At 38.0% G+C, this 23,407-nt stretch overlaps 1 protein-coding gene and 1 long non-coding RNA gene across 2 annotated transcripts; one reads left to right on the top strand and one right to left on the bottom strand.

The window, feature by feature from the left end:
- On the bottom strand, window positions 1-19,896 carry myo5ab (myosin VAb). The gene is made up of 40 exons (XM_065291483.2): window positions 19,722-19,896; window positions 19,095-19,205; window positions 18,399-18,570; window positions 17,005-17,149; window positions 16,743-16,899; window positions 16,512-16,655; window positions 15,626-15,707; window positions 15,373-15,480; window positions 14,868-14,974; window positions 14,374-14,639; window positions 14,008-14,089; window positions 13,787-13,927; window positions 13,589-13,714; window positions 13,423-13,506; window positions 11,078-11,212; window positions 10,817-10,914; window positions 10,658-10,744; window positions 10,393-10,501; window positions 9,998-10,209; window positions 8,137-8,293; window positions 7,753-7,992; window positions 7,473-7,667; window positions 7,246-7,339; window positions 6,982-7,124; window positions 6,779-6,892; window positions 6,556-6,693; window positions 6,424-6,480; window positions 6,105-6,341; window positions 4,326-4,363; window positions 4,124-4,204; window positions 3,563-3,761; window positions 3,383-3,476; window positions 3,043-3,189; window positions 2,771-2,925; window positions 2,549-2,635; window positions 2,223-2,373; window positions 1,386-1,668; window positions 906-1,080; window positions 737-817; window positions 1-660 (listed from the first exon to the last, which is right to left on the bottom strand). Exons 1-40 carry the CDS (start codon window positions 19,746-19,748, stop codon window positions 508-510), a joined length of 5,412 nt encoding a protein of 1,803 aa, XP_065147555.1. The 5' UTR covers window positions 19,749-19,896; the 3' UTR covers window positions 1-507.
- Window positions 19,897-21,868: 1,972 nt separating this feature from the next.
- Window positions 21,869-22,411, top strand: LOC135781182 (uncharacterized). Its single transcript, XR_010545090.1, has 3 exons — window positions 21,869-21,942; window positions 22,027-22,162; window positions 22,243-22,411. It is a non-coding gene; the product is annotated as an uncharacterized lncRNA (long non-coding RNA).
- Window positions 22,412-23,407: the final 996 nt, after the last annotated feature.

The following is a 23,407-nucleotide window of genomic DNA, read 5'->3' as shown; positions in this document are numbered from 1 at the left end:
TAAATTTCAGTTAATAAATTCACACTTCATAAATGTACAATAGATCTTTTATGCTTATGGCGTCATATTTCAAAGTGACTGGTTTCACAAACTCTGATGCTGTACATAAAATATTTGATATTCCTGAAGATCAGGGGCAAAAATGTTTCAATACATAGAAAAATATTTTCAACCCCACAAAAGAATCCTAATACAGAGACTCAATTTCTATTAAATTAATACCAAAACTTTATTTATATAAAGGCAGCATATAAATACTGGACATACAGTATAATGCGAAACAATGACAAAACATTTCAACCTTTATGATCCATTTTGTCTCATAACTGTATGACAGACAGACAGTTAAATGTGCCTTAAGTTCCTAAGTGAAATCCTTTGAAATATTACAGTGTTCAGATGGCGTGGCTATGATATCCAAAGCCTTTGGTTTGAATCTGAACAAACACTTGGTCTTTATAGCTGATTATTATTTCATGTATGTTCGTGTATGACATCACTGGCCTTTTAAACCCGTATAAGGAAGTTTAGATTTAGGCTGCTGGGTATCTGAATGGTCTCCAGAGCTACAGGCGAAGGGTTAAAGGGGAAAGTCACTGGAAAAACGATCTTGGGGTCCATCAGCAACTGAGAAGATTCCTTACGATCCTTTAATAAAATCTGGAGAGGACAAAGAGATAAGTTTGTAATCCAAACCATATGTAACAACATATACACGCAACAGTAAATGACGCACCTGTATGGACTTTATGAATGATATAGTCACTCTCTCCTCAAACTCATTCACTGGTGTATACAAGCTGAGGATTTTCACAATCTGTCCCAGAGAGAAGCAGACACACATCAGTACTGAAAAACATTTGAGAGGCTGTACAGAAAGCATCTACACACACACGCACACTCACCTGTTGTGTTGTGAGAGCCGTACACATGGTACAGATGGCCTCAGCATCATCTTGGCTTTTCTTTTTGATCTGCAGAAGTTGAGCGGCCTGGATGAGAGGCTCCAAACTCTCACGAGCTCCACTGCCCTGAAGGTCTTTATCCATAGCCCACTCCTCTAACTGACATACATTATACCTGATAAAAGAGAAAGAGAGAGAGAGTGAGAGATTTAAGCATACAAGATTACAAGATGAAAGTATAAAGTCACAAAATCACATATGGGTCTAAAATCAAGCTACACACAACTGTATATTAAATGTGTATACTTGGTCACTGTGGGCGGAGCTTCCCAGCATGACAAACACAAATTAAACATCAAGGAGAAAAAATCCCCCCAAAAATAACTTTATATAAATAAAATAAACCCCAAAATCCTCAAGTATGAATCATGGAAAGTAGCGTGTCACACACAGTTTTGGTAATTGTGTTGTGTTCAGTACCTAATCTGAAGGCCTTTACTCCAGGAGCACATGTCCTTGCGCAGCAGCAGGTTATTCAGCGTGACGCAGCAGATGATGTAGAAGAGCTGTTTGATGACACGTCGCACGAGCTCGCTGTCATTGCCATGCTGTAGCAGCGTGTAATAAAACACATCTAGCTGTTTTAAAACTGACTCCAGTGTGTGAGACGTCTCCTCGTGAACACTAGATGTGCGTTTTCTCATGCCGGTGGGCTTGACACCCATCACGCCCTGGATGGTCTCCTGCTCCAACATAGCTGGGGCTGAGATGAGGGCCATGAAAAACAGAAAAAGTGGGAGAAAAAAGATGTGCAAATACATTATGATAAAACAAGGAGATGGAGCTAGAATCAAAAAGAAAATTTAAATGACACTGTGATTTATGTGTAATTTCTGCAATATTAGCAAAAACAAAATTGGAGAATTTCCTAAATCCCATTTGCCATTGAGATAGATAATCCCACCCCTACCTCATGCCATATTACTTATAGTTGTATTTCCATATGAATTAGAGGTCTTCCCAGGTCCAAAGTAATGTACCCGGCTGAAAATTGCCTTTTTTCAATTTTTACCCAAACCTGATGTGCATAAATATTTTTTTCAAAAGAAAGACCCGAACCGAGGCAAACCTGACCCAGTGGCAATTTTTTAAAACCCAAATGTAAACGGTGTGTCCAGTCTGCAGCCCTCCACCACCGGTGCGAGAAAGAAAAAAACCTGGTGGACCCATGTAAACCTCTAATATGAAGTCAAATTAAAGGAAGCTAACATGCAACAAAATATCACTTCACCCTAAATAATAACCAGAGCCTCTCACCGATCGTGGGCTGTAGAATATTCTCTGTGACCTTGATCAGCTGCTGGTAGATCTGAATGACCAGATCGCTCAAAACCTGAAGGTACTCAGACAGGTCAAAGTTTGTCAGGCACTGTTCATTTTGCCGCGGCGTGTTGTGCTTTGTGTACGCCTGAAAATGAAAATGCAACATCAGGATACAGTGAAAACAATAAGGGCTTTAAACATGAATGCGCAAAAAACAAATCCCTGTTCTCAATCAATAACTGAATCACATGTGGACTAAACTGTGTTAGTCGCTTTGAGTTACAAGCCTAAACTGCAAATCTTAAGTTTATAACACTCACCTCTTCTCCACTGTATTGCTTGAGGCAATGTAATAATCGACAGGTGTTTGCCAACCAGAACGAGATGGTTTCAAATTCTCCCCTTTTCTGCAAAGTCAGATGAAAACATATGTTTTATATGTTGAGTAAAAAGCAACAATGCTTTCATTAGCGTAAGATTAGATTTTCTGAATGGCTTCACAGATCTCTGCAACAAATAGAAATCATTCCTCTGTTTTGCACCTTCAGCACGTTCTTGATTGAATTGATAGATGAGTTCAGAAGGGTGGAGACCCGCTGGTCATCGTTGGTGTAGTCGGCGTGCCGCAGACACATGAAAAGAATGTAAGCGGGCAGACATGGGATCAGATTCACCGCCACACCTCTGGGTTTGAGTTCTGGGAGATATATTCAGAAGACTGATCTGAGAACAGTGATACACACACACACACACAGAACAGAAGGGCTGTTTGGGGTTATAAATGTTTTGTGTGTGTTTGTGATGTTTAGATGACCTGTGATGAGTATTTTGAAAAGTTTGCTCTCGTCTTCTCTCCTGTACTCCAGCATTCCCCGGAAGTCTCTTTCTTTACGAACGATGCTGACCGTACGCCCGCTCTCAGCCACACGACTCTCTGGAGAGGTCTGATCTATATGAACACCTGTCATCACCAAAACATACAGGACAAAATGTTGTATTGACAATCGTGTTATATATATTAATAATACAGTGGAAATGATTAATATGAATGTAATGCAAAATGAAGATCTAAAAACATAAATACAGAAAAGTGCATTCAAATCTTTAACTGCCAGTATTGAAATCGTTTGAGATGTTGAAGGACAAATGTTTACCTTCAGAATCCCCAAACTTTTTTGTGTAGATTTTCAAGTATTTCTTTAGTTTGCGGACCATTTTGTCCTGTTTCCCCATCTGCTCCAGGAGCTCCTACATTCATACAAATCATTTAAATGCATTACAAAAAATTGTTACATTTAATATCAACCCGACTGTCTGTGTGTGTGCACGGCCACCATATTTTGCTGCGTGAGGCGACTGATCTCGTGCTGCAGGCTCGCTTGTATCCGAGCATCTTGCGGAAGCTCCAGGCTGTCCGACAGCATTTTATGCTCTTGGTCGAGCTCCGCCCTCAACCGCTGAAGCTCCGCCCTCAAGCTCTCCACTTCCTTCTCATGGGTCTGTCCCTGAGTTTGTAACTGTGACTCCAGTAACCTGTAGAAAGAGAGAGAATCACAGGAAATAAGAATGAGGAATAAATCACAGGTAAATTCTTATTTCCATTTCAAGTAATGAGTACAAGATGTAAGACTTTCCCAAAATACTACACTGCATCAAAAACACCATGGTACTGTACTTTCACACCTGTTTGTCACTATAGAATGAAAAATTGTCCTACATAATGTAAAGAACTATCTGTGAAAATATAACCTTGATATCTTAAGGTCATGCCAAAGATTGAAATCAATGTGAAATCAAACTTTGATGCTCCTAAACTAGATTATGAGACTTTAGTCTGGATTTCTCAGACAGGGTCATATGCGAGTGCGTGTGAACATTTAGTCTTTTGATCGCACCTGTTTGTCTCCTTTAGGCTCTCATAAGCCATCCAGAGTTCTCCATCCTCATTGAGCTCATGAAGATCAAATGTGGGCGATCTGCAAGAGTTACAGGAGAGAGTCATGGCTGGATGACATCATCATGCTACAGTGATGTGCAACATAAAAACTCATATGATGGATATAAATACGGATTTATAAAATATGAAAGATGTTGTACCTGCTCGAGTCGCCTGAATCTCCTTCCACTGCAGTTTCCTGAAAAGTTCAAGGAGTTATAGAGTAAGCTATAGGCCCATGAATATCTACTGATACCCCACTATTAGGGTAGGGTACATTGTAAAGGAAATGAAAACACTAGGGGACAGTTTCCTGGACAGGGCTTATCCTAGACCCAGACTAAAATGCATGTTTGAGCTGCCTTAATTTAATATCATATTGTACTGACGTATCTTTACATTTATTAGTGCCATTGACCATGTTTACATGCACCCTCATAATGCTATTATAATGGGATTTTGTCAAAATTGCGATTATACTTTACCTTATGTAAACACAATACTTAGTAAAAGAATGCTATTAAGCTCATAATCGTAGCAAGTATACTAGCATTAAAACAGGTGGCATACACAGTTTTAAATACCATGTAAATACTTTAATCACATCTAAACCATATACTAACTGAAGTGCGCATGTGTTTTTGTCATGTACATTAAGCGGAAATTCATTTCAATCTTGATATCGGAAAGTTTTCTCTGAACTCTGTCAACAGGACTCGCTGTCAGCAGGCTGCCTTCATCCAGAAACAGCTCAAATAAATATATAAAACCGCCACAGGCACTGTCATAATATAGTCTTCATCACAGCACCGAATAACAAAATACGTCCATAAGAACTAAAATTAAAATAGTGGACAGTATATGTGAGTTCATCATTTGTGCTCTGCATTGGGCTATGTGTGATGTGAATAATCAGAAAATATATAAACAGGAGTGAAGAGGTTACTGTAGCTCCAGTCATGTAAACATCTTACTTCGATTAAATCCTTACTCTGATTATTGGAAATAATAGCGTAATTGGTTTACATGTAAGGGATAATGTAGAGGCAGCCGGTAGTTATCGGGAAATAAGCCCCGACAGTGTGATCAGGACAGGACGCGAAGCGGAGGGTCTTGTATCACACTGAAGGGGCTTATTTCCCGATAACTACCGGCTGCCTCTACATTATCCCGCTTATTACACGGCTACTTGCCACATAAGAAAAAAAACTGGACATGAATATGAATTTTAAACATTTTATTGGCATATTTGTTTTAAATTAACATTTTTATCCTTCCGCAAAACTTTGCACAGATGCATAAAATGATCGTAGTACCTTATTAAGATCCTCTGCTTCATACTTGTCTCCATTTTTTCTCTTTTAGCCAGTCTTTGAGAAGTTTTAATGCCCATTCTTTATTTTTGTGTGTGTTGGCTTCGTAGCTGTCATGCTCTATTTTGTCAAGTTCAGTCTCAGTAAGCTCTCTGTGTCTTGTCTTTGTTCGTTCTTCTATCCACTGTTTAAATGTTTTGTTTTTTTCCGTACATGTTAAAATTAATGTCAAAATGTTGTGGTTGTCCAGTGTTTGTCACAAGATGGCGCCAAACAGTAATCTTTATTGGCGCGGAGCGATTTAAATCATTCAAGTAGTACCGGCCTTGCGTTATTATTTTGGAGCGGTTATTATTTGAAAAGAACGAACCTGCAAATGTCTCAACTGACCAATCAGAATCAAGCATTCCAGAGAGCCGTGTAATAAGTAAACATATTCATTGTTTTGTTTCAAGATGCTCACCAGTATTGTTTTTTGTTCAGTTTGTTTGTAAAAACTACTTATATATCCTAATATCCTAAGGCCAAGTCTTGAATTAACCTAAACCCTGTCTGGGAAACCACTCCAAGAAGTCTATGAAATGTCCTAGAGGCCTATTGAAATACATCTGTGTGTTTAAGCTTTACCTTATGTTTGAAACCCTCATGGCTGACCAGCTGAGATCGAAGAATAAGCACCTCCTCCTTTCGCACCTCAAGCTCTTCATTGGTGGAGTTGAGCTGTTCGAGGAGAACGTTATAGGTCTGACCTCCAGGAGACGCCGCCTTCGACCGCGCCTTCGACCCCGCCCCTTTACCGAGAGACTGATGGAGCTCCTGCAGATCTTTCTTCAGTTTCTTATTGTCAGATTCCAGCTCCTGACGCTAAGAGCAGTAAACACACACACGTCTTAAAAAGAGAAACCTAAGACACTTGTGGGTAAAAAGTGTCTCTTTCTTCTCGTACCTTCAGAGCTTCATAGTCTCTTTCTGCCCCTAAAAGTCTCTGACACTCCTCCAGTTCCTAAGAAACCAAAGGAAGGACCAAGTTAACTTTGCAGGTTATACTGTATAAAATACTAAACAGTTGTGTCTTTACTTTAGTCCTCTCCTGTTGTAGCTGCTCTTCTTTGCTGTCCATCTCATTCTGCAGGTCCATCTTCTCTTTCTCCAGCTCAGCGATTCGTCTCTGGAGTTTCAACAGCAGGGACAAATCTGCTGCCGTCTGCTGAGCATCCTATGATAAACATGAACAACACAGCAAACCTGAAGAACATCAACATATGGAGGAAAACCTGGAGGGATTACAGTACTGTGCTGACCTCTTTGTCCAGCGAGCTGACCTCTGACCCTGTGAGGTCAGAGATGTGGATGCTCTCTGATTGGCTGCTGTTGTAACCAGATTCTGCTCGGTTATGACCAAGTTTGGAGAGATCCTTTTGAAAAATACAGTTTTTACATTTTTGTGAGCTGTCAGTCATTTGTGCATTTCATTTTCTGTGGTGACCTCAGGTCTATATCTTACAGCATCTTTCTCTGATCTTAGGTCAGCGTAGCGCTCCTCTAGTTTAAGGTGCTCGGTCAGAAGGTTCTGGTAACGGAAACGTTCCTCGTTCAGCTCCGATTGAAGTTGCTCGGTGACGTCCTGATGGGGCAAGTCTAACTTTTCTGTTAAAATAAAAAAACAGAGTAAAAATTTTAAAAAAAAATATAACCTTGATGATCTAAAAATCAAACATAAGTTAAAATCAAACTTTGATGCTTCTAATATTATAACCCATGAGCCTACCTGTTAATTGCTGCTCCTGATCCTGAATCAGTTTCTTCATCTCATCTTTTTCACTCATCAGTACCGCGTTCCTCTCATTCAGCTCAGCGACCATCTGCAGATAACACTGAGATGACTAAACATTTACTGTATATTGAACATATCTGCGGATGCTGATTCAAGATCAGTTTGACCCTTTTGTCTTAAAACATTTTAAAAGTTGCACACAATTTGTTTCTCCAATTTACCGCTTTGTTCTTCTCCAGCTCTTGCCGGACCAACTCCAGTTCCTCTTCCAGCGACGACACCTTGTCACCACGGTGACGAGCCTCCTCTTCAGCCTCCTGAAGGATCCTGAGCTGAACCTGCACCTTCTCCATCTCAGTAACATTGTGGCTCTCCATAGCGCTTATTCGCTCGGAAAGCTCTCGGTTCTCCTTATGCTAAAAACACCAGGGTGGACAGATCGTAAGTCTGTGAATATCAAAGCAGCTTTGACAGAGGAGATGAACGCTGAAGATCATCTACCTGCTCATTCAGTTTCCACTGCAGCTGCATGATCTTGTTCTCCATGCCGACGTTGAGTTTCTTGAAGTGCTCGACGGATCTGGCCTCGATCTTGAGTTTCTTGAGCTCTCTGCGGGCCTGCATCCTGCGGACACAGCACTGTAAATAAAGCACAGCGCGTTTGATGCGACGGTAACGCCAGCGGGCCATGAAGCCTCGAACCCAGCGCTGGATCAATCGAGCCTTGTGTTCATACACCAACTGGATAGAAAAACAAGATGAGAAGCTTTTTTAATAAAAAACAACATTTTGATGGTTAAGTATTTGTACTAAACATTAATCAAGGTCAATCTTGATTTCATGTCGCGAAATGAATGCTAAATAAAAACGCTATTGGTCTCATACCTGTTTATACTCCAGTCGGGCTGCATAGCCGCGCAATAACCGCTGAATGAGAATCGCTGAAGCTTTCTGGCGCCGAAACTGACGTCTTGCTGCCCACATTCGAGTGTTTTTCTGAAAGATCACCGCTGCACGAGTTCTTCTCATGGTCTCGCACAAGCTAAAGGAGGGCGGACAAAACATGAGGTTTGTTTAGCTTACAAACTATTTAATAAAAACAAGTGTTTTTTTAACTCTTTCCCCGCCATTGACGAGTTATCTCATCATTTAAAGAGAAAACATTTGCATAAAAAACGTGTTCCTAATTAATTTTTATGTTATTCTGCAATAACGCAATTATCCAATTTATGCAATACCGGACTTAATTTATGAAAAAACTGAAGCCAAAACGTTATTTACTACTTTTAAACTCTGTGTATGTTTTGATAATCGTTCTGAATCTGATCTCTAACAAAATTATTTCACAAAAATGCAATTATTTCAGCTTTTTGCAAAAAAAAATTATAGGATGAAAGTTTTTTCCCGTTTTATTTGTTTGTTTGTTTGTTGTTTGTTTGAAAGCAGAGGGTCTATTATTTTATTTTTATATATTTGTATGTATATAATTCTAGAAGAAAATGTTCCTGGAAGGAATTTTGTGAAACTTTTGTGACAAACATTTTAAAAAATGGCTAGCGGATAGGGATGCTTAACGATTAATCGCGATTAATCGTTAGCAGAATAAAAGTTTTTGTTTACATCATATATGTGTGTGAACTGTGTATAATAACTTTGTATAAATAAATGTACACACATGCATGTATATGTTTTAGAAATGTTTACATGTGTATATACATTTATATATTTATGTATAATTTAGATTATATATAAATATAAATACTTAATATATTAAAAAAAAAATTCTTAAAATTATACATGAATGTGTTCATATTTATATATATATATACATATTTATTAAACACAGTGTACACACATATTTGATGTAAACAAAAACTTTTATTCTGCTAACGATTAATCGCGATTAATTGTTTAGCATCCCTAGCGGGGAATTAGTTAATTGAAAAACAGAATATGGGCGTAAAAGTACATGAGGGTTAGTAAACACTGTTATTTATTTCTTTAAAGTGTACATATTATGCCCATTTTTACAAAATGCAATCTCTGGGGTGTGTCTGTGTTTTAGCTCAAAATACCCCACAGATCATTTATTATAGCACGTCCAAAATGCCCCTTTTTGGGTGCGAGCAAAAAATTCTGTTTTCGTGTATATACCTTTAAATGCAAATGAGCTACAGCTTACCAAGGTTATAATAAGATCCGATTTCTGTGAATAAAGTCTGAGACAATAGTATATTTAGCCGCATTAGCGCTAAAAACACATGTAAAAGCTTTTGGGTAAAATTAACTAGTCAGTCAGTGGCCGTGGCTTTATCAGTGTGACATCACATTAACCAGAAAATCAAAACAGCATGTCTATTGAAACTGCTTTGGTTTAATGGGGATAAAAAAGTCCAAGGTGGATATTTTCATTGTAGGGTTGTGTTCACACACTGCTAATACACATTTATTTTCAATAATAGGTGCCCATTAAAGTTGCAATCTGTAACTTTGTTCTCTATCGCCATTTCGGCTTAACAAAGTCATACAAACAAAATCTGTAACAAACTCATAGGTTACATACTCATATTTATGTTTAAAGTAAGATAATGGGGATGAAGTAAGAAGACAGTATTAAATACTCAACTTTTATGTCCTGGCTCAACGACTGCTTTTGGTTTATTTCTTACCAAATAAAATTACAGATTGCAGCTTTAATTTTAATTCTAAAGCAAAAAACGATGAGACCCAAACTTTTGGCACCCACCAGCGAGCCTGATGTCCCCGAACATATCTCTGTATGGTGATGGTCGCCTGCCGGATACGGAGGTACTTTTTGCGGGCGATGCAGCACCGAATGGTCTTCTGGATGTCGATGCAGGCTTTACGGAGTTTGTCTGCCCTCAGCTTCTCCAGGTAAGCAACCTGCCCAGCCCGGAAGAAGATCTTTGTTTTGCCAAACTGGTATTTATCCTTGTCCTGCAGAGAGCGAATAAAGTATCATGATGTGGTCTTTTGTCATTTGATGGCAATGCAATTTTTAACACACAATCATATTTGAGGCGATAAGTCGATTTTAAAGTAAAGCGTTTAAATATAGCTTTAAAATGTGTCATTATGTACACTAATACATCTTTATGGTTGTAATGACAAGAATATTACATGCACAAGTCTCTCTAGAACATTCTGACAGATCAGTTTTCTGTCTGACAGGATATCTTTCTGCTTCATGAGAACACGATACCGACTGAAAAACTCCTGATAAGTCCACCTGAGCAAAAACAGAGCAAAGAAGATCAGTTAGCTTGCAGTGAACATCAAATCATGAACTCTAACAGCTATATATGCATTTGCATTGAGAATTGTGTTATAAAAACTGAAAGTATTGAGATTGTGGTTTGTGCTGCTGTGTCAGTCGTCATTTCACCTGGATGGGAAGCCTGCAGCTGAGATACGAATGGTCTCGAGGACTCCGCACGCCCGGAGCTGCTGGACTGCTCGATGAGGATCCATCCTACAAAAACAAAGATATTACACAACAGAAAATACAACTGTGGTGGATAATCTCTTAACTCAGATGACTAACATGAATGGAGCTTTGATGTCATTAGGTTTGATACAGCGCACATAGTGTGGGGTTGTGGAGTTTAGCGTCTCCATGAGCAGGTGCAGAGAATTTCGGAACTGAAATGAAAGGAAGTGAAATGTATGAGAAAAATGACAATGAATGAAGTGGAGGACAATAAATAAAATGAATGTTAATCTATTTGACATATTTTTGATCCGGTATGTGTTCAAGACAATTTGGATGTGCATTATTTTTCTATTTTTTGCTGGTCATTCTAACCTGCAGTCCGACCGATTTCTTGTGCTCTCTGACAGACTGAATGGTCCGTCCGACCTTTGCACGGCCGGATGGTGCAGCGGTTTTTGGAGTTGCGGGTGTTTCTTCATCCTGGAAGAGCTCCACCAACAGGGTGAACTGTGGGTAAACATAAAAGCTTGACTGACAATAGCGCACACATCCTGTAGACGTATTTGATGTCTGCATTTACATCTGCAACATTTTTTTCGAGCGTTTGCTCATCTGCAATACGTCTCTGAGACGTTTCCTGTCAGATGGGATATGGACATCATATTAGAGGATGTCTGTAAAATGTTTGTGATTTAAAAGTAAAACTGCTTTTTCTAGATAGATGATCAGATGTTTTTACACAGCAGATGTTTAGCAGACATCTTACCGACTTTCCTGTGCTATCTTTGACATCTTATATGTACCATTGGGACCATTATACCTTATAGATCAGCAACTGGTTCTGCTTCAGGACCCAGATTTCAATTCACACCGCATAATGTGTTAAAGGTGCAGTGTGGGACTTTTAGTAGGATCTCTTGACAGAAATGCAATATAATTCACATAAATATTATCAGTGGTGTATAAACCCTTACATAATGAACTGTATTGTTTTTATTACCTTAGAATGAGCCGTTTTTATCTACATACACCACGGGTTGCCTTACATGGGAGTCACTGTCATGTTTCTACAGTAGCCCCAAACGGACAAACTGTTACCGTGGGTTTACACCAGCTGCGTTTGAGGCGTCTAATTCGCGTCTACCGCTTCTAGTTTGCCGCTTGAACATTTTGAGTTTACTCGCTTCATTCTAGCGTGAAATTCTAGTCATTGAGACATTTACGCGGAAATTTGCGTCGTGGGAGGAGCTTCTGCAACTCCGCTCGCATCCTGTAATCACCTCACGACTAGAGCAAGCTCCTGATTGGTTAACGCGGCGCGTTTTTCTGGCAAAGTTCAAATTTTTCATTTGTGCAAACTAGACGCGCGAATGAGGCGGAATCGCGTCTACTGTGCCTCGCTAAACGCCTCATTTGCGCCACAAGACCTCCAGACGCATGTCAACGCGTCTTAACATTGACTTAACATTGAAATCACTCATGCTTGACGCCTCTACGCCACTACGTTGTCGCAGACTACGACATGTTTGTCCTGTGGCAGCTACCGTAGCTTCTCACTGCATTTCGAAATTGAGGTTGGTTGCAATTCGCAATCTTACTGCTAGATGATTCTTAACACCCACATTACACCTTTAAGTGAAATCTGGGTCCTGAAGCAGAACCAGAAACCATACCTGCCATGACATAAAATGGTTTTAAAAACAGTCAAAAATGTCTTTCCATTATTAGTACACTTTTAACAATAATGTTATGCTATGCAACATGTAACTTGTACAACTATTTGAATATGCACCAACATATCAAAGTTTTATAGGACACTTTGTCCATAAATTACAAAGGAAACTGCCTGAGTTAAGGTTGGGTTAGTTTCTACTACCCAACCCTACATTAAAAGTTTCTGCTTTTAATGCCGCACTGTCAAATAGAGGCGAAACTATGCCACATTATTAAAACATTTTAAAGTCAGTGTAAAGTCTGATATTAAATGTGTTGACAGTTTGTCACACCATAGAAAATGTGTTATTAATCATCCAACTAAATTTGAATGATGGAAAAAATGGCAAATAAATCAAATAAATTATCAAAATCTTGGAAAAACAGGGAGGATTCTCTGCTCTTAAATGCTGGGGTGTATCCCCTTTCGGCGCTGAAACCACACCCACTCGTGGGAAAGCTGCTGTCTCTCTTAACTTTCAAATACAACTACAACCTGAATGGATGCTCATGATTGTGTTGGGGCCCTCCTAAAAAAATCCTGAACTCAGAAATAGTGACAAAATGTTTAACTGTTGTCTTTGTAATGTTACATTTCTAACATTCATAATGCGTTTAGAAACCATTTTCAAGGTTGACTTTACAGAGACTTTAAAGAACATGTGTATATTTTCTTAACATGAAAAATAAAAACCAACAGTGATAAAAACGTGGGACTTTTTCCCTAATATGCGACATGCGAGACAAAGGTTCAAAATGCTGTGCCATACAACGCAAAGCAGGAAAAACCGTCACCATAATTTAATCACATTCAAGTTGGGAAACCAAGAGAGATTCATGAACTGAACAGCAGATGGCGATATTTTCCAGTCATGGGTATTCAAGTGAATCATTTTACTTGACAGCTGAAAATAAAACTTCACAAGCTGCAACACGTTCATGCTTCTCCTCTTAATTATGCTGTGCATGATAAGCATGTGCCAAAAATGTTGAAGTTCACAAACCTTGCTGTCCTTTAACACATTGATCTGTTCTTCATTGACTGTATATTTATTCTTCTCCAGAAACCCATCACACTGGTATTCAACCTGAAACAGAAAAGCTTATGGTCCTGTATCACCACATAACAAGGCCACATTTTATACTTCTGTTTTTGAGATGTCCCTATACCTTGTCTGCAAAGTGCTGGATGATAAAAGCCGTGTTAGACATGCGAGGCTTCTCAAAGTGAGAGCTTTTCTTCAGGTGAGTGTTGTACAACTTTTGCGCCCAGGACTCATCTGAACCTTTGGGCATCTGAAAGCATTATGTATGGGTTTACACTGTTCACAAAAATGCGAATTGTTAAAACAATTATGACTTATTTACAGTGCATTCTTCATCTAAAAGATCAAGCAGGCCCATCTTGGCCTCGATCAGGTTGATGCACGGCTGGTTGTCGTAGAAATCGATAAGCGTCCAGGGTATCTGCTCTTTCATGTACTCCTCCTGCTCCAACTTGAACACATGCTGGAGGGAAAATACTTTGTGTGAGTCGTGATCGGACATGAACGCTTGTTCGCAGCTGACACGCGTATGAAAATGCTCACCATGTTAAACTGCTGCTGGAGCTTCTCATTGGCGTAATTGATGCAGAATTGCTCAAAGCTGTTTACCTCGAAGGTCTCGAACCTGTGAATACGATAACGTTGACCATTAAACAAAACATTTGATCTGATCTTTAACGAAGTCCCAACAACAGACAGACATAATAGTTTGTATAAACAAATAAAAAATAAAGATTTGTTTATTGAGCGCAAACAAAACAGGGAATGTTTACACAATGTGTTTAATAAAAATATTAAATGGAGTTATTCTTTGCGTGTTATTTGTTTAAACAGACCATGTTTTGTCTATTGTAGATATTATTTGCTTATTTATACTCTGTGAAGATTTAATAACAAAACCTCACCCACCCATAGATGTCCAGCACACCGATGAACGAGTGCGGTTTTGAAGAAGTGCTCAGAGCCTTGTTGATCTCGCCGACGATCCATGAGAACAGTTTGGCGTAAATGTGCTTGGCGAGAGCGTCGCGCCCATTCACGGCCTCCGTCCTGGTAACGGGCTTGTTTAGGGTTTCAGTAGCGGTCTTAAGTTTTTTGTGACACAACCAGTGTGCCATGGACTCATACGATATGTCAGTGAGTTCACAAAACACTGCCAGGTGACCACTTTCATCCTGGAGTCAATATGAATCAATCCATGCAAATGCAGAGGAAATAAAACACAAATTAAAGAAATCAAACATTTTGAAACAACTTCTTTTTTGAAGTGTAGCTCAATTGGTACACCATTGTGTGCAAAGATAATGGATTTGATTTCTATGTAGCACTGCAAGTAATTTTAGATAAAAGCATCTGACAGATGCATAAATATAAACACAATATAAATACAATTAAAAACGTACAGAGACGGCACAGCTAGATGAACCCCTCTCCTTGATCTCCACATTACCCAGATGAAGGACTGCAGACAGAATCTGGAATAAACCCATTTGGTACGTCTCAGTAATTCCTAGTTTGAGCAGATACAGAAACAGTAATGATTGAACGGTTTAAAAGGGGATGTTTCACAAGATGTCAAATAAATCTTTGGTGTCCCCAGAGTACATTTGTGAGGTTTTAGCTCAAAATACCCAACAGATTTATTATAAAATGTTTAAATTGCTGCTTTGAAGGTGTTAGCAAAAATGTGTTTCTTTAAGTGCAAATGAGCTGATGAAATGCAAACACTGATCACCATAATGGTGGTTTATTGAAATTAAAACTTAGCACTTAGCACTTAATTGTGCTGTAAATTATTTTCTCTGAGAGGAAGTATGTGTATGATCCTTTAAATATTCATATTTTAGATTTGAAAGATAAAAACAAATGAGAACTTTCAAGAAGATGATAAAAATAGATAATTTATACCCAACAATGAAAAGGCTTTCCTAGTGGCCTGCATCTCTTTAAGGTCATCCACACCCTCTATGACAGGACTACTGCCTTGATTCGTATAGGGGAAGTCTTCAGTACTACCTTAAGAGAGAGACCCGTTATTCATGGGAAGTTTTGATAAATACTGGTACTTGTCTGTTGACATTCATCCAAACTTTAATAAAAAACAGTTAATGCTATTATAAACACAATCATTGTTATGTATAAGGTAGAGTAGATATCATACCTAACTTCAAAGGTGCAAATTCAGGTAGATGGGCGCAGGCACAAAGCTGATAGAAGATATGATAGTTTCTCTCCTCGCTCGCCTGAAATATGAAACAAAAAGCCATCACTTTATTCAGGAACGAGAATATTTTCCAAAAAAAAAAAAAAATTTATTACATTTTATTAAGAACCTGACAGTGGGTTTCACCCATTTGTGGTCAATAGTAAACAAGAGGCACTTATCTAAATGAATATTACTTAAGTATTTCAGTAAATGGTCATTCAAACTCAAAAAAAACTAAAAGTAGTACACTGTAAAAACTAAATTTGTTGTTTCAACTTAAAAAAGTGAGTGCTCGTGCTGCCTTAAAATTTTGAGTTAATTCAACTTAAAAATTGTTGAAAGTTGATTCAAAATTTAGGAAAATTCCGGGAAAATTTTCTTCTAAAAATATATAAACATACAAATATATAAAATGAAAGAACAGACCCTCTGCTTTCAAACAAACAAACAAAATGGGGGAAAAAACGTTTCATCCTATTTATGTTTTTTTCTCTGCTTATAAACAATTAAATATGGGTATTTTTCTTCCAAAATAATAATTTTTAGTAAAAACTGAAATAATTGCATTTTTGCGAAGGAATTTTGTTAGGGTTCAGATTCAGAATGATTATTAAAACAAACACGGAGTGTAAACTTGATAAATAATGTTTTGCTTCCATTTTTTTTTTTTATAAATTGGGTAAGTGGGATAATCGAGGTATTACAGATAATCTAACTTTTTTTCTCTTTATTGACGAGATAACTCGTTAAGGCAGCAAAATCTCTTACTTTATTAATCTAAAACAAACATTTTTTTACAGTGTATTTATTTGAAATGAATGTAAAGATAAGAGGCTGTAACCTGAAACACCACTCTGGATTTCTCCAGCAGATACGTCCTCATGTTCGCCCCAATGATCTGATGCTTCTTGTCAAACCCAATTTCAATGTACTTCCCAAAACGACTACTGTTGTCATTTCTGGTAGTTTTGGCATTTCCTATGGCCTGGATAAAAACAGAATATGGCAAATAAATATTGACATCTGTTTAGGATGTAGATCTGTTTGATATTTAGACATATGGTCGTCATACTTCCATGATGGGGCTGGATGCCAACACTTTCTCCTCCACGCTGGTCTCAGCCGAGGAGCCGCTGACCGTGGCGAAGTAACGCATGGCATATTTGGCAGACACAGTCTTCCCTGCTCCAGATTCACCACTGACTATAATAGACTGATTTTTCTCATCCCTACAGGGGTACAAATTCAGAATATTGTCACTGCCACAAATGGTTTTCTTTCTATAATAATTGTTTCTACATAAACTTCTGTCCCGATCAGAAGTGCATATATACCTGGCCATTTGTTTGAAGGCCTCTTCTCCTACAGCAAAAATATGAGGGTCCATGTCACCCATGTTCTGCCCACTGTATGCATTAATAATGTCTGTCCCATAGATCGGCAGACTTTCATAAGGATTGATCGCCACAAGAATGATCCCTGTGATTAATGACAAATAAAAAACAGTAAGTACTGGGACATTTAAGACAATTCCTCTGCAGTAAAGGAGGGTTAATGGTCGATGGCTAAATTGTAGTGTCTTTGAAATATCTTTTCTACCTTATGAAATGCTTTCTAATCTCTGAGTACATAACTCAAAGTCTAAATGCACTGCAGTACAGATGACATAAGCCCTACTGAGTCCAATTTTATGATTTATGATCACAACTGTAGCCTACGGCAAAGAGAATATCCTAAGTACAGAAATAGTTCATCCCAAAATAAGAATTAGCCCATATTTTACTCACCCTCAAGCCATCCTAGGTGTATAAGACTTTCATATTTCATCCTAACACAGTTGGAGATAAATTAAATAATATCCTGGCTCTTTTCAGCTTTATAATAACATTGGATAGTGCCCCATTTTTAAAGCTCCAAAAATGACATCCATCCATCAAAAACTAATCCATACAGTAATGGTGAAGCGTTTTTTAAGATGAAAAAATATTAATATGTCAAACTTTATAAACTATGATCACTGGCTTATGTCAGTGAGAGTTGAGATACACAGGAAAAGCTTGGATGCAAAAGCCACTAAATGCCACATCCATCAAAAGAAGAGAATTAAACTAATGCTCTTGGTAACTATTATACATTCATCAAATACTTTCGCTTTAATCCCGGCCTCAGGCCATTCAGAAATACTGGTTTGTTGAAAGAATCCATTAGGAGTCTGATAAAAAAATGCTTATTTACAGGAATACATGTTACACACATCTGAGCTCTTAATAAATATAAATATATAAATATTTTCCTTACAAAACCCATAAATTCGCACAACTTTTGATAACTGTATGGATTAGTTTCAGATGGATGGATGAGCTTTATGGAGCTTTGAAAAATGGGGCACTATCCAATGCCATTGAAAAGAGCACATATATTATTTATGATGGCTTAAATAAAACATGAAATAAAATACAGGCTAATTATTATTTTGGGGTGAACAATTTTTTTTAACTAAAGCTCAGTTACGTTAAAAAAAATATTTATATATTATGTGGGCGTGTGTGTGTGTGTGTAAAATAAATAAGTAAATTATAAAAAAATGTATCAGACTAATGCCATTAATTAAAAAGACTGATACAAAGACTGAGAGTCTTGGCAATTTGGCACTGATCTATGATCTTAATACATCCAGTTTGCAACGTCACAGCCAGCTGATTTGATAGTGTCAGCAGTTCCTGATTACCGCAGTAAGTGTAGATAAGTTTGGAGTCCGTGAATCGGACCCGGAGGTTGTGCAGCACGGCCGGCTCATGGAGATAGCTGAGAGCCGTGAGGTCGTTCTCACCCACCAGGATGTCTGGATTGCGGAGAGGTGGCAAGATGGTGTTCTTGGGGTCCAGCTTGTACTCAGTCTCCTGCAAAAACATTTCAAGATTAATTGGGCACATACATAACATAACCATACACATGTAGTGAAATGTATGGTATGTTTTCTTTCCACACACGGTTAACAGTTTTAAAGATTAGGATATTTAGAAGATTCTTATTATAAACTGCAAAAACCATGACCTAAGATGGGGTGGGGGCCTTTAGAGAACTTCTGGCCTAGTTAGTTTGCACTTCTGACAACTTTACACCAGTTTTCCCCAGTAAACCATAAATTGTGCAAACAGCATTGGGTGCAGTTACTGAAATATGCCATTGGATTCCAACCAACACCCATTATTTTTAACAACGCTCTCCTCGCTACCAGCCTGACTCATTTCCTCCTCTAACTTGACTCAACACCGTCTCAGGCTGAACTTAAACGCTTTGGACATACCCTTGCTCCTTCAAACCACCTGACCACGTCACATTTCTTGTTTTCTTTCCATTACACCCCTTTTGGAAGGGTAAAAGGAATCAAATTCAAGTTTGTGGATATAACTGGGTTACTCACCGTGCCATCTTCCAGCTCTAAATGAAGGAACGCATCGCCAGGTCTGTAGTCTGCAGTCAGATCTGCTGATCTCCACACCTCTGTGGTGTCTGGGATCCAGACCCGAGCAAACTGAAGGAGGTGGACATTAAAGTATTAAAACTTTTGTCTGAATAACAGTAATGATGAAATAAAATTCAATGCATATATAAGATATCTTTAACACAATTACTGTCATGATATATATTATTTTCAATTACTTTTAGTTAATTTGTGTTATATTATTTTCCTGCTGTAAAATAATGGGTTTTATTTTAAATATCACTGAAAACCATCAGATGATTACCATCTTTTACAAAATTGCTTTATGTAGTGTGTTTATAGTCTAATACCAGTGGGATGTAACGGTGTGCTATTGGTTCCCATCCACCAGATAACATCACACAAGTAAGTAGAACCCAACACATTACCAATAGAGACCCACTGAGATCATTATAAATTACATTAAAACCAATACAATTCCCATTATAATCATAAAAACAGAATTTATGTGATGGTTTCTGTTGTTTTTAGCATGGTCCTGTCAAACTAGTAACTGTTTTACAAGCAAGTTTGTATCCCTATGATGTAAAATGTAGCAGTGAGTACCTTTGTGTAGAGCTCTGGCGCTGGCATACTGCTTCGCTTCAGGTCCGTTTACTCCAGAATAATTTCCGTATTTGTAGCATTTCGTTAAGCACAGACACTGACTAACGCCAAACGTTTCAGCACAAGTCTGCTGCTGGTGTTAAAGTGTGACAACAGCCGGGAAAACCAAAGTAAGTGGCACGTTATCATAGTTTACTATGAACTAAAGTTTTATCCTGTAGGGGGCGCTTGGTGGCTCAAAAGGTGGGATATTCCATTGAGACCAATTCAAATCTTTAGATGTTTTGATTTATTAGAATAGGACTGATATCTGTGAATAAATATAAAATACACCTCATTGTAATCCATAAATGAAATCACGATTATAAGTAAAATTAACAGTTGTCATATGACATTGACGACTGTCTGCTGCTTAGGTAGTGGTCAAGAAAAGAGGCTTGTTCGACTTCATGCGACAGACGGATGGCATCAAAGTACCGCGAGAGCGATTCGAGAAAATACACGGTCTGATCGCTCTCGCGTTACTGTGATGTCATCCACCTGTCAATTCTTGTGGCGCTGCATGAAGTCGAACAAGCATAATAATATACATGCGAAAAATAACGTTAATGACGCATGAGACGACATACACCGTGCATTTCTTAATCAGGAATATATTATTTCGACGTAAATTTTAGAATAAATAAAATGTTTCGTACCGTTTAAGCACGCCCACTACGTAACTTCACCTTGAACCATCACCCGCTTATTATTTTGTATGTGGTCAAGCCGCCGTGGCAATGAATGGGGTGATAACGTCGCCACCACGTGGCCACTATGATTTACTGGGCTCTTTTAACTTAAAAAATGCGCCAAATGCTTTTTAAGCGTAACCTTTAATAAATCAAAGCTTTTGATTGCGTATTTAGAAACAATAGGATTTATTATAAGGCAACCAAATGCACAATAACCAGCAAAATGGTTTTATAGGTGTTTAATCTATATCCCTTTATAGTGTTTTTACTCCACTTCACACCAAGTTATTGCAAAATGGCACAATGGACAAGTCTTGCAGAATTTTTCCTGAATGTCTGCAAACCTTTCTTTTCTAATACTGTTAGGGTGCTAAAAGGATTGCAGTGTTTTAGTGTATTTATATCAATTTACATTCAAATGACAAGAAAATGGGCATACAATTTAGTCAGACAGTACATATGCAAAAACTTTTTATTTACAAACATTCACAGGTAGATAGCAAAGGTAAATTTGACTGACAGTTCAAGACCATTTTTCATAATTCACAGGTAGATAGCAAAGTGAGCAAGTATATCTTCAGCTCAATTGACAAACATTGATGCGCGCATCACTTTGAGGTGAATAATAAATAATTATAAAATATAATATGAAGATTGTATTGCACCTTAAAAGTTTTGTTATTTTATAAACTCTTTCACAACCATTAACTAGAAAACAGTAAAAACTCTGTAAATGTTTTGAACATCACTCTGAATCTGATCTCTAATAAAAGTTATTTACAAAAATTGAATTATTTCAGCTTTTTGCTCAAAACTGGGTGTTTTTGAGGAAACCTACTCATATTTGAGAGGTGATAAAATAAAACAAATGAATGTTTTTGTTTTGTTTGAAAGCAGAGGGTCTGTTCTTTCATTTGATATATTTTATGATTATATATTTAAAGAAGAAATTTTTCTGGAAGGCATTAAACTTTTGTGAAAATAATAAAAAATTCTGGCGGTGGCTGGCAACTTTAAAAAAAAAAATGCTGGCGGGGAAAGAGTTAGGATGAATTCTGACTTTATTTTGATTAAAATAAACAATTTATGTTTTTAGATATGTTTTGACTATTTATTGTATGTTGTATATTTATGTCTGGTTAACAAATAATAAGAAAAAAAATCTTTTAATAGGGCCTCACTAATTCATTTTGCCTGGGCCCCCACTTAATGTAGTTCTCCTCTTCTTACAGACTGTCAATCACGCACTAAAAAGCTAAATTGTAAATACTTTAGGATTGTTCTGTTGAAGTCTGTCCCCTTTATGTTTCGACTGTGCAAAGTTCAAATCAAGTACACCTGAAGCAGCTAATCAAGGTCTTCAGGATCACTTGAAAATTTAAGGCAGGCGTGTTTGATAAGAGCACTTGAAACCTGAACTCTGCAGGATAGTTGATGGACAGGAGCAGGATTGGGCGCTGTAGCGTTCTCACAGTGTTTTCATCACGGTATGTTTCTATACGTTTAAAATTTAATTATACTAAAAAAATACATAATAGGGATTGTGCACACCCCTAATTCTATCACATTAGGAAACCAAGAGATTCATAAACTGAACAGCAGATGGCGATATTTCTCCAGTCGTGGTGGTGAATCATAGGCTGCTTTCAAGTCACTGAAAGCTGAAAAAAACTTCACAAGCTGCAACACGTTCATGCTTCTCGACAAGTATGCTGTGCATGAGAAGCAGAAAGTTCACAAACCTTGCTGTCCTTTGACACATTGACTGTATCTTTATTCTTCTCCAGAAACCCATCACACTGGTATTCAACCTGAAACAGAAAAGCTTATGGTCCTGTATCACCACATAACAAGGCCACATTTTATACTTCTGTTTTTTGAGATGCCTTGTGTACCTTGTCTGCAAAGTACTAGATGATAAAAGCTGTGTTAGACATGCAAGATTTCTCAAAATATGAGCTTATCTTCAGGTGAGTGTTGTAACTTCTGCACCCAGGACTCATTTGAACCTTTGGGCATCTGGAAGCATTATTAATAGGTTTAACAAATTACACAAATGTGCATTTAAAGAAAACAAAAACAAATATGGCTTATTTACAGTGCATTCTTCATCCAAAAGATCAAGGAGGCCCATCTTCGCCTCTATCAGCTTTGATTCAGGGTTGTCGTAGAAATCGATGAGAGTCCACGGATCTGCTCCTTCATGTACTCCTCCTGCTCCAACTTGAACACGTGCTGGATGGAAAATACTTTGTGTGAGTCGTGATCGGACATGAACGCTTGTTCCAGCCGACGATCCACGAGAACAGTTTGGCGTTAATGTGCCGTTCTTGGCCTCCGTCCTGGTAATGGGCTTGTTTAAGGTTTCGGTGGCTTTTTGTCCACAACCGGTCTGCCATGGACCTGTACGATATGTCAGTGAGTTCACACAACACTGTCAGGTGACCACATTCATCCTGGAGTCAATACAAATCAATGCATGCAATCCAGAAGAAATAATGCACATTAAAATCAAACATTTTGAAGCGATGTCTTGTTTATGTGCAGCTCAACTGGTAGACCATTGCATTAAGAGTGCAAAGGTGATGGGTTTGATTCCCAGGTAACATTTGCTTGAACAAACTGTATCCCTACAGGGGTACAAATTAAGAATATTGTCATTGCCACAGATGGTTTTCTTTCTATAATTTTTTTTATATAAACGTCTGTCCTGATAAGTGCATATACCTGGCCATTTTTTTGAAGGCCTCTTCTCCTACAGCAAAGATGAGGGTCCATGTCACCCATGTTCTGCCCACTGTATGCATTAATGATGTCTGTCCCATAGATTGGCAGACTTTTATAAGAATTGATAGCCACTGAAATTATCCCTGTGATTAATAACAAATGAAATAAGTAAGTTTTGGGACAGTATAGTATAATTTGTGTTAAATAAAGCATCAGTTTTATTAA

This window comes from Paramisgurnus dabryanus, chromosome 23 (assembly GCF_030506205.2).
Source record: "Paramisgurnus dabryanus chromosome 23, PD_genome_1.1, whole genome shotgun sequence".
Classification (NCBI taxonomy): Eukaryota; Metazoa; Chordata; class Actinopteri; order Cypriniformes; family Cobitidae; genus Paramisgurnus; species Paramisgurnus dabryanus.
Note: the sequence above shows the minus strand (reverse complement) of the source record. Positions and strands in the feature narration are given on the sequence as shown.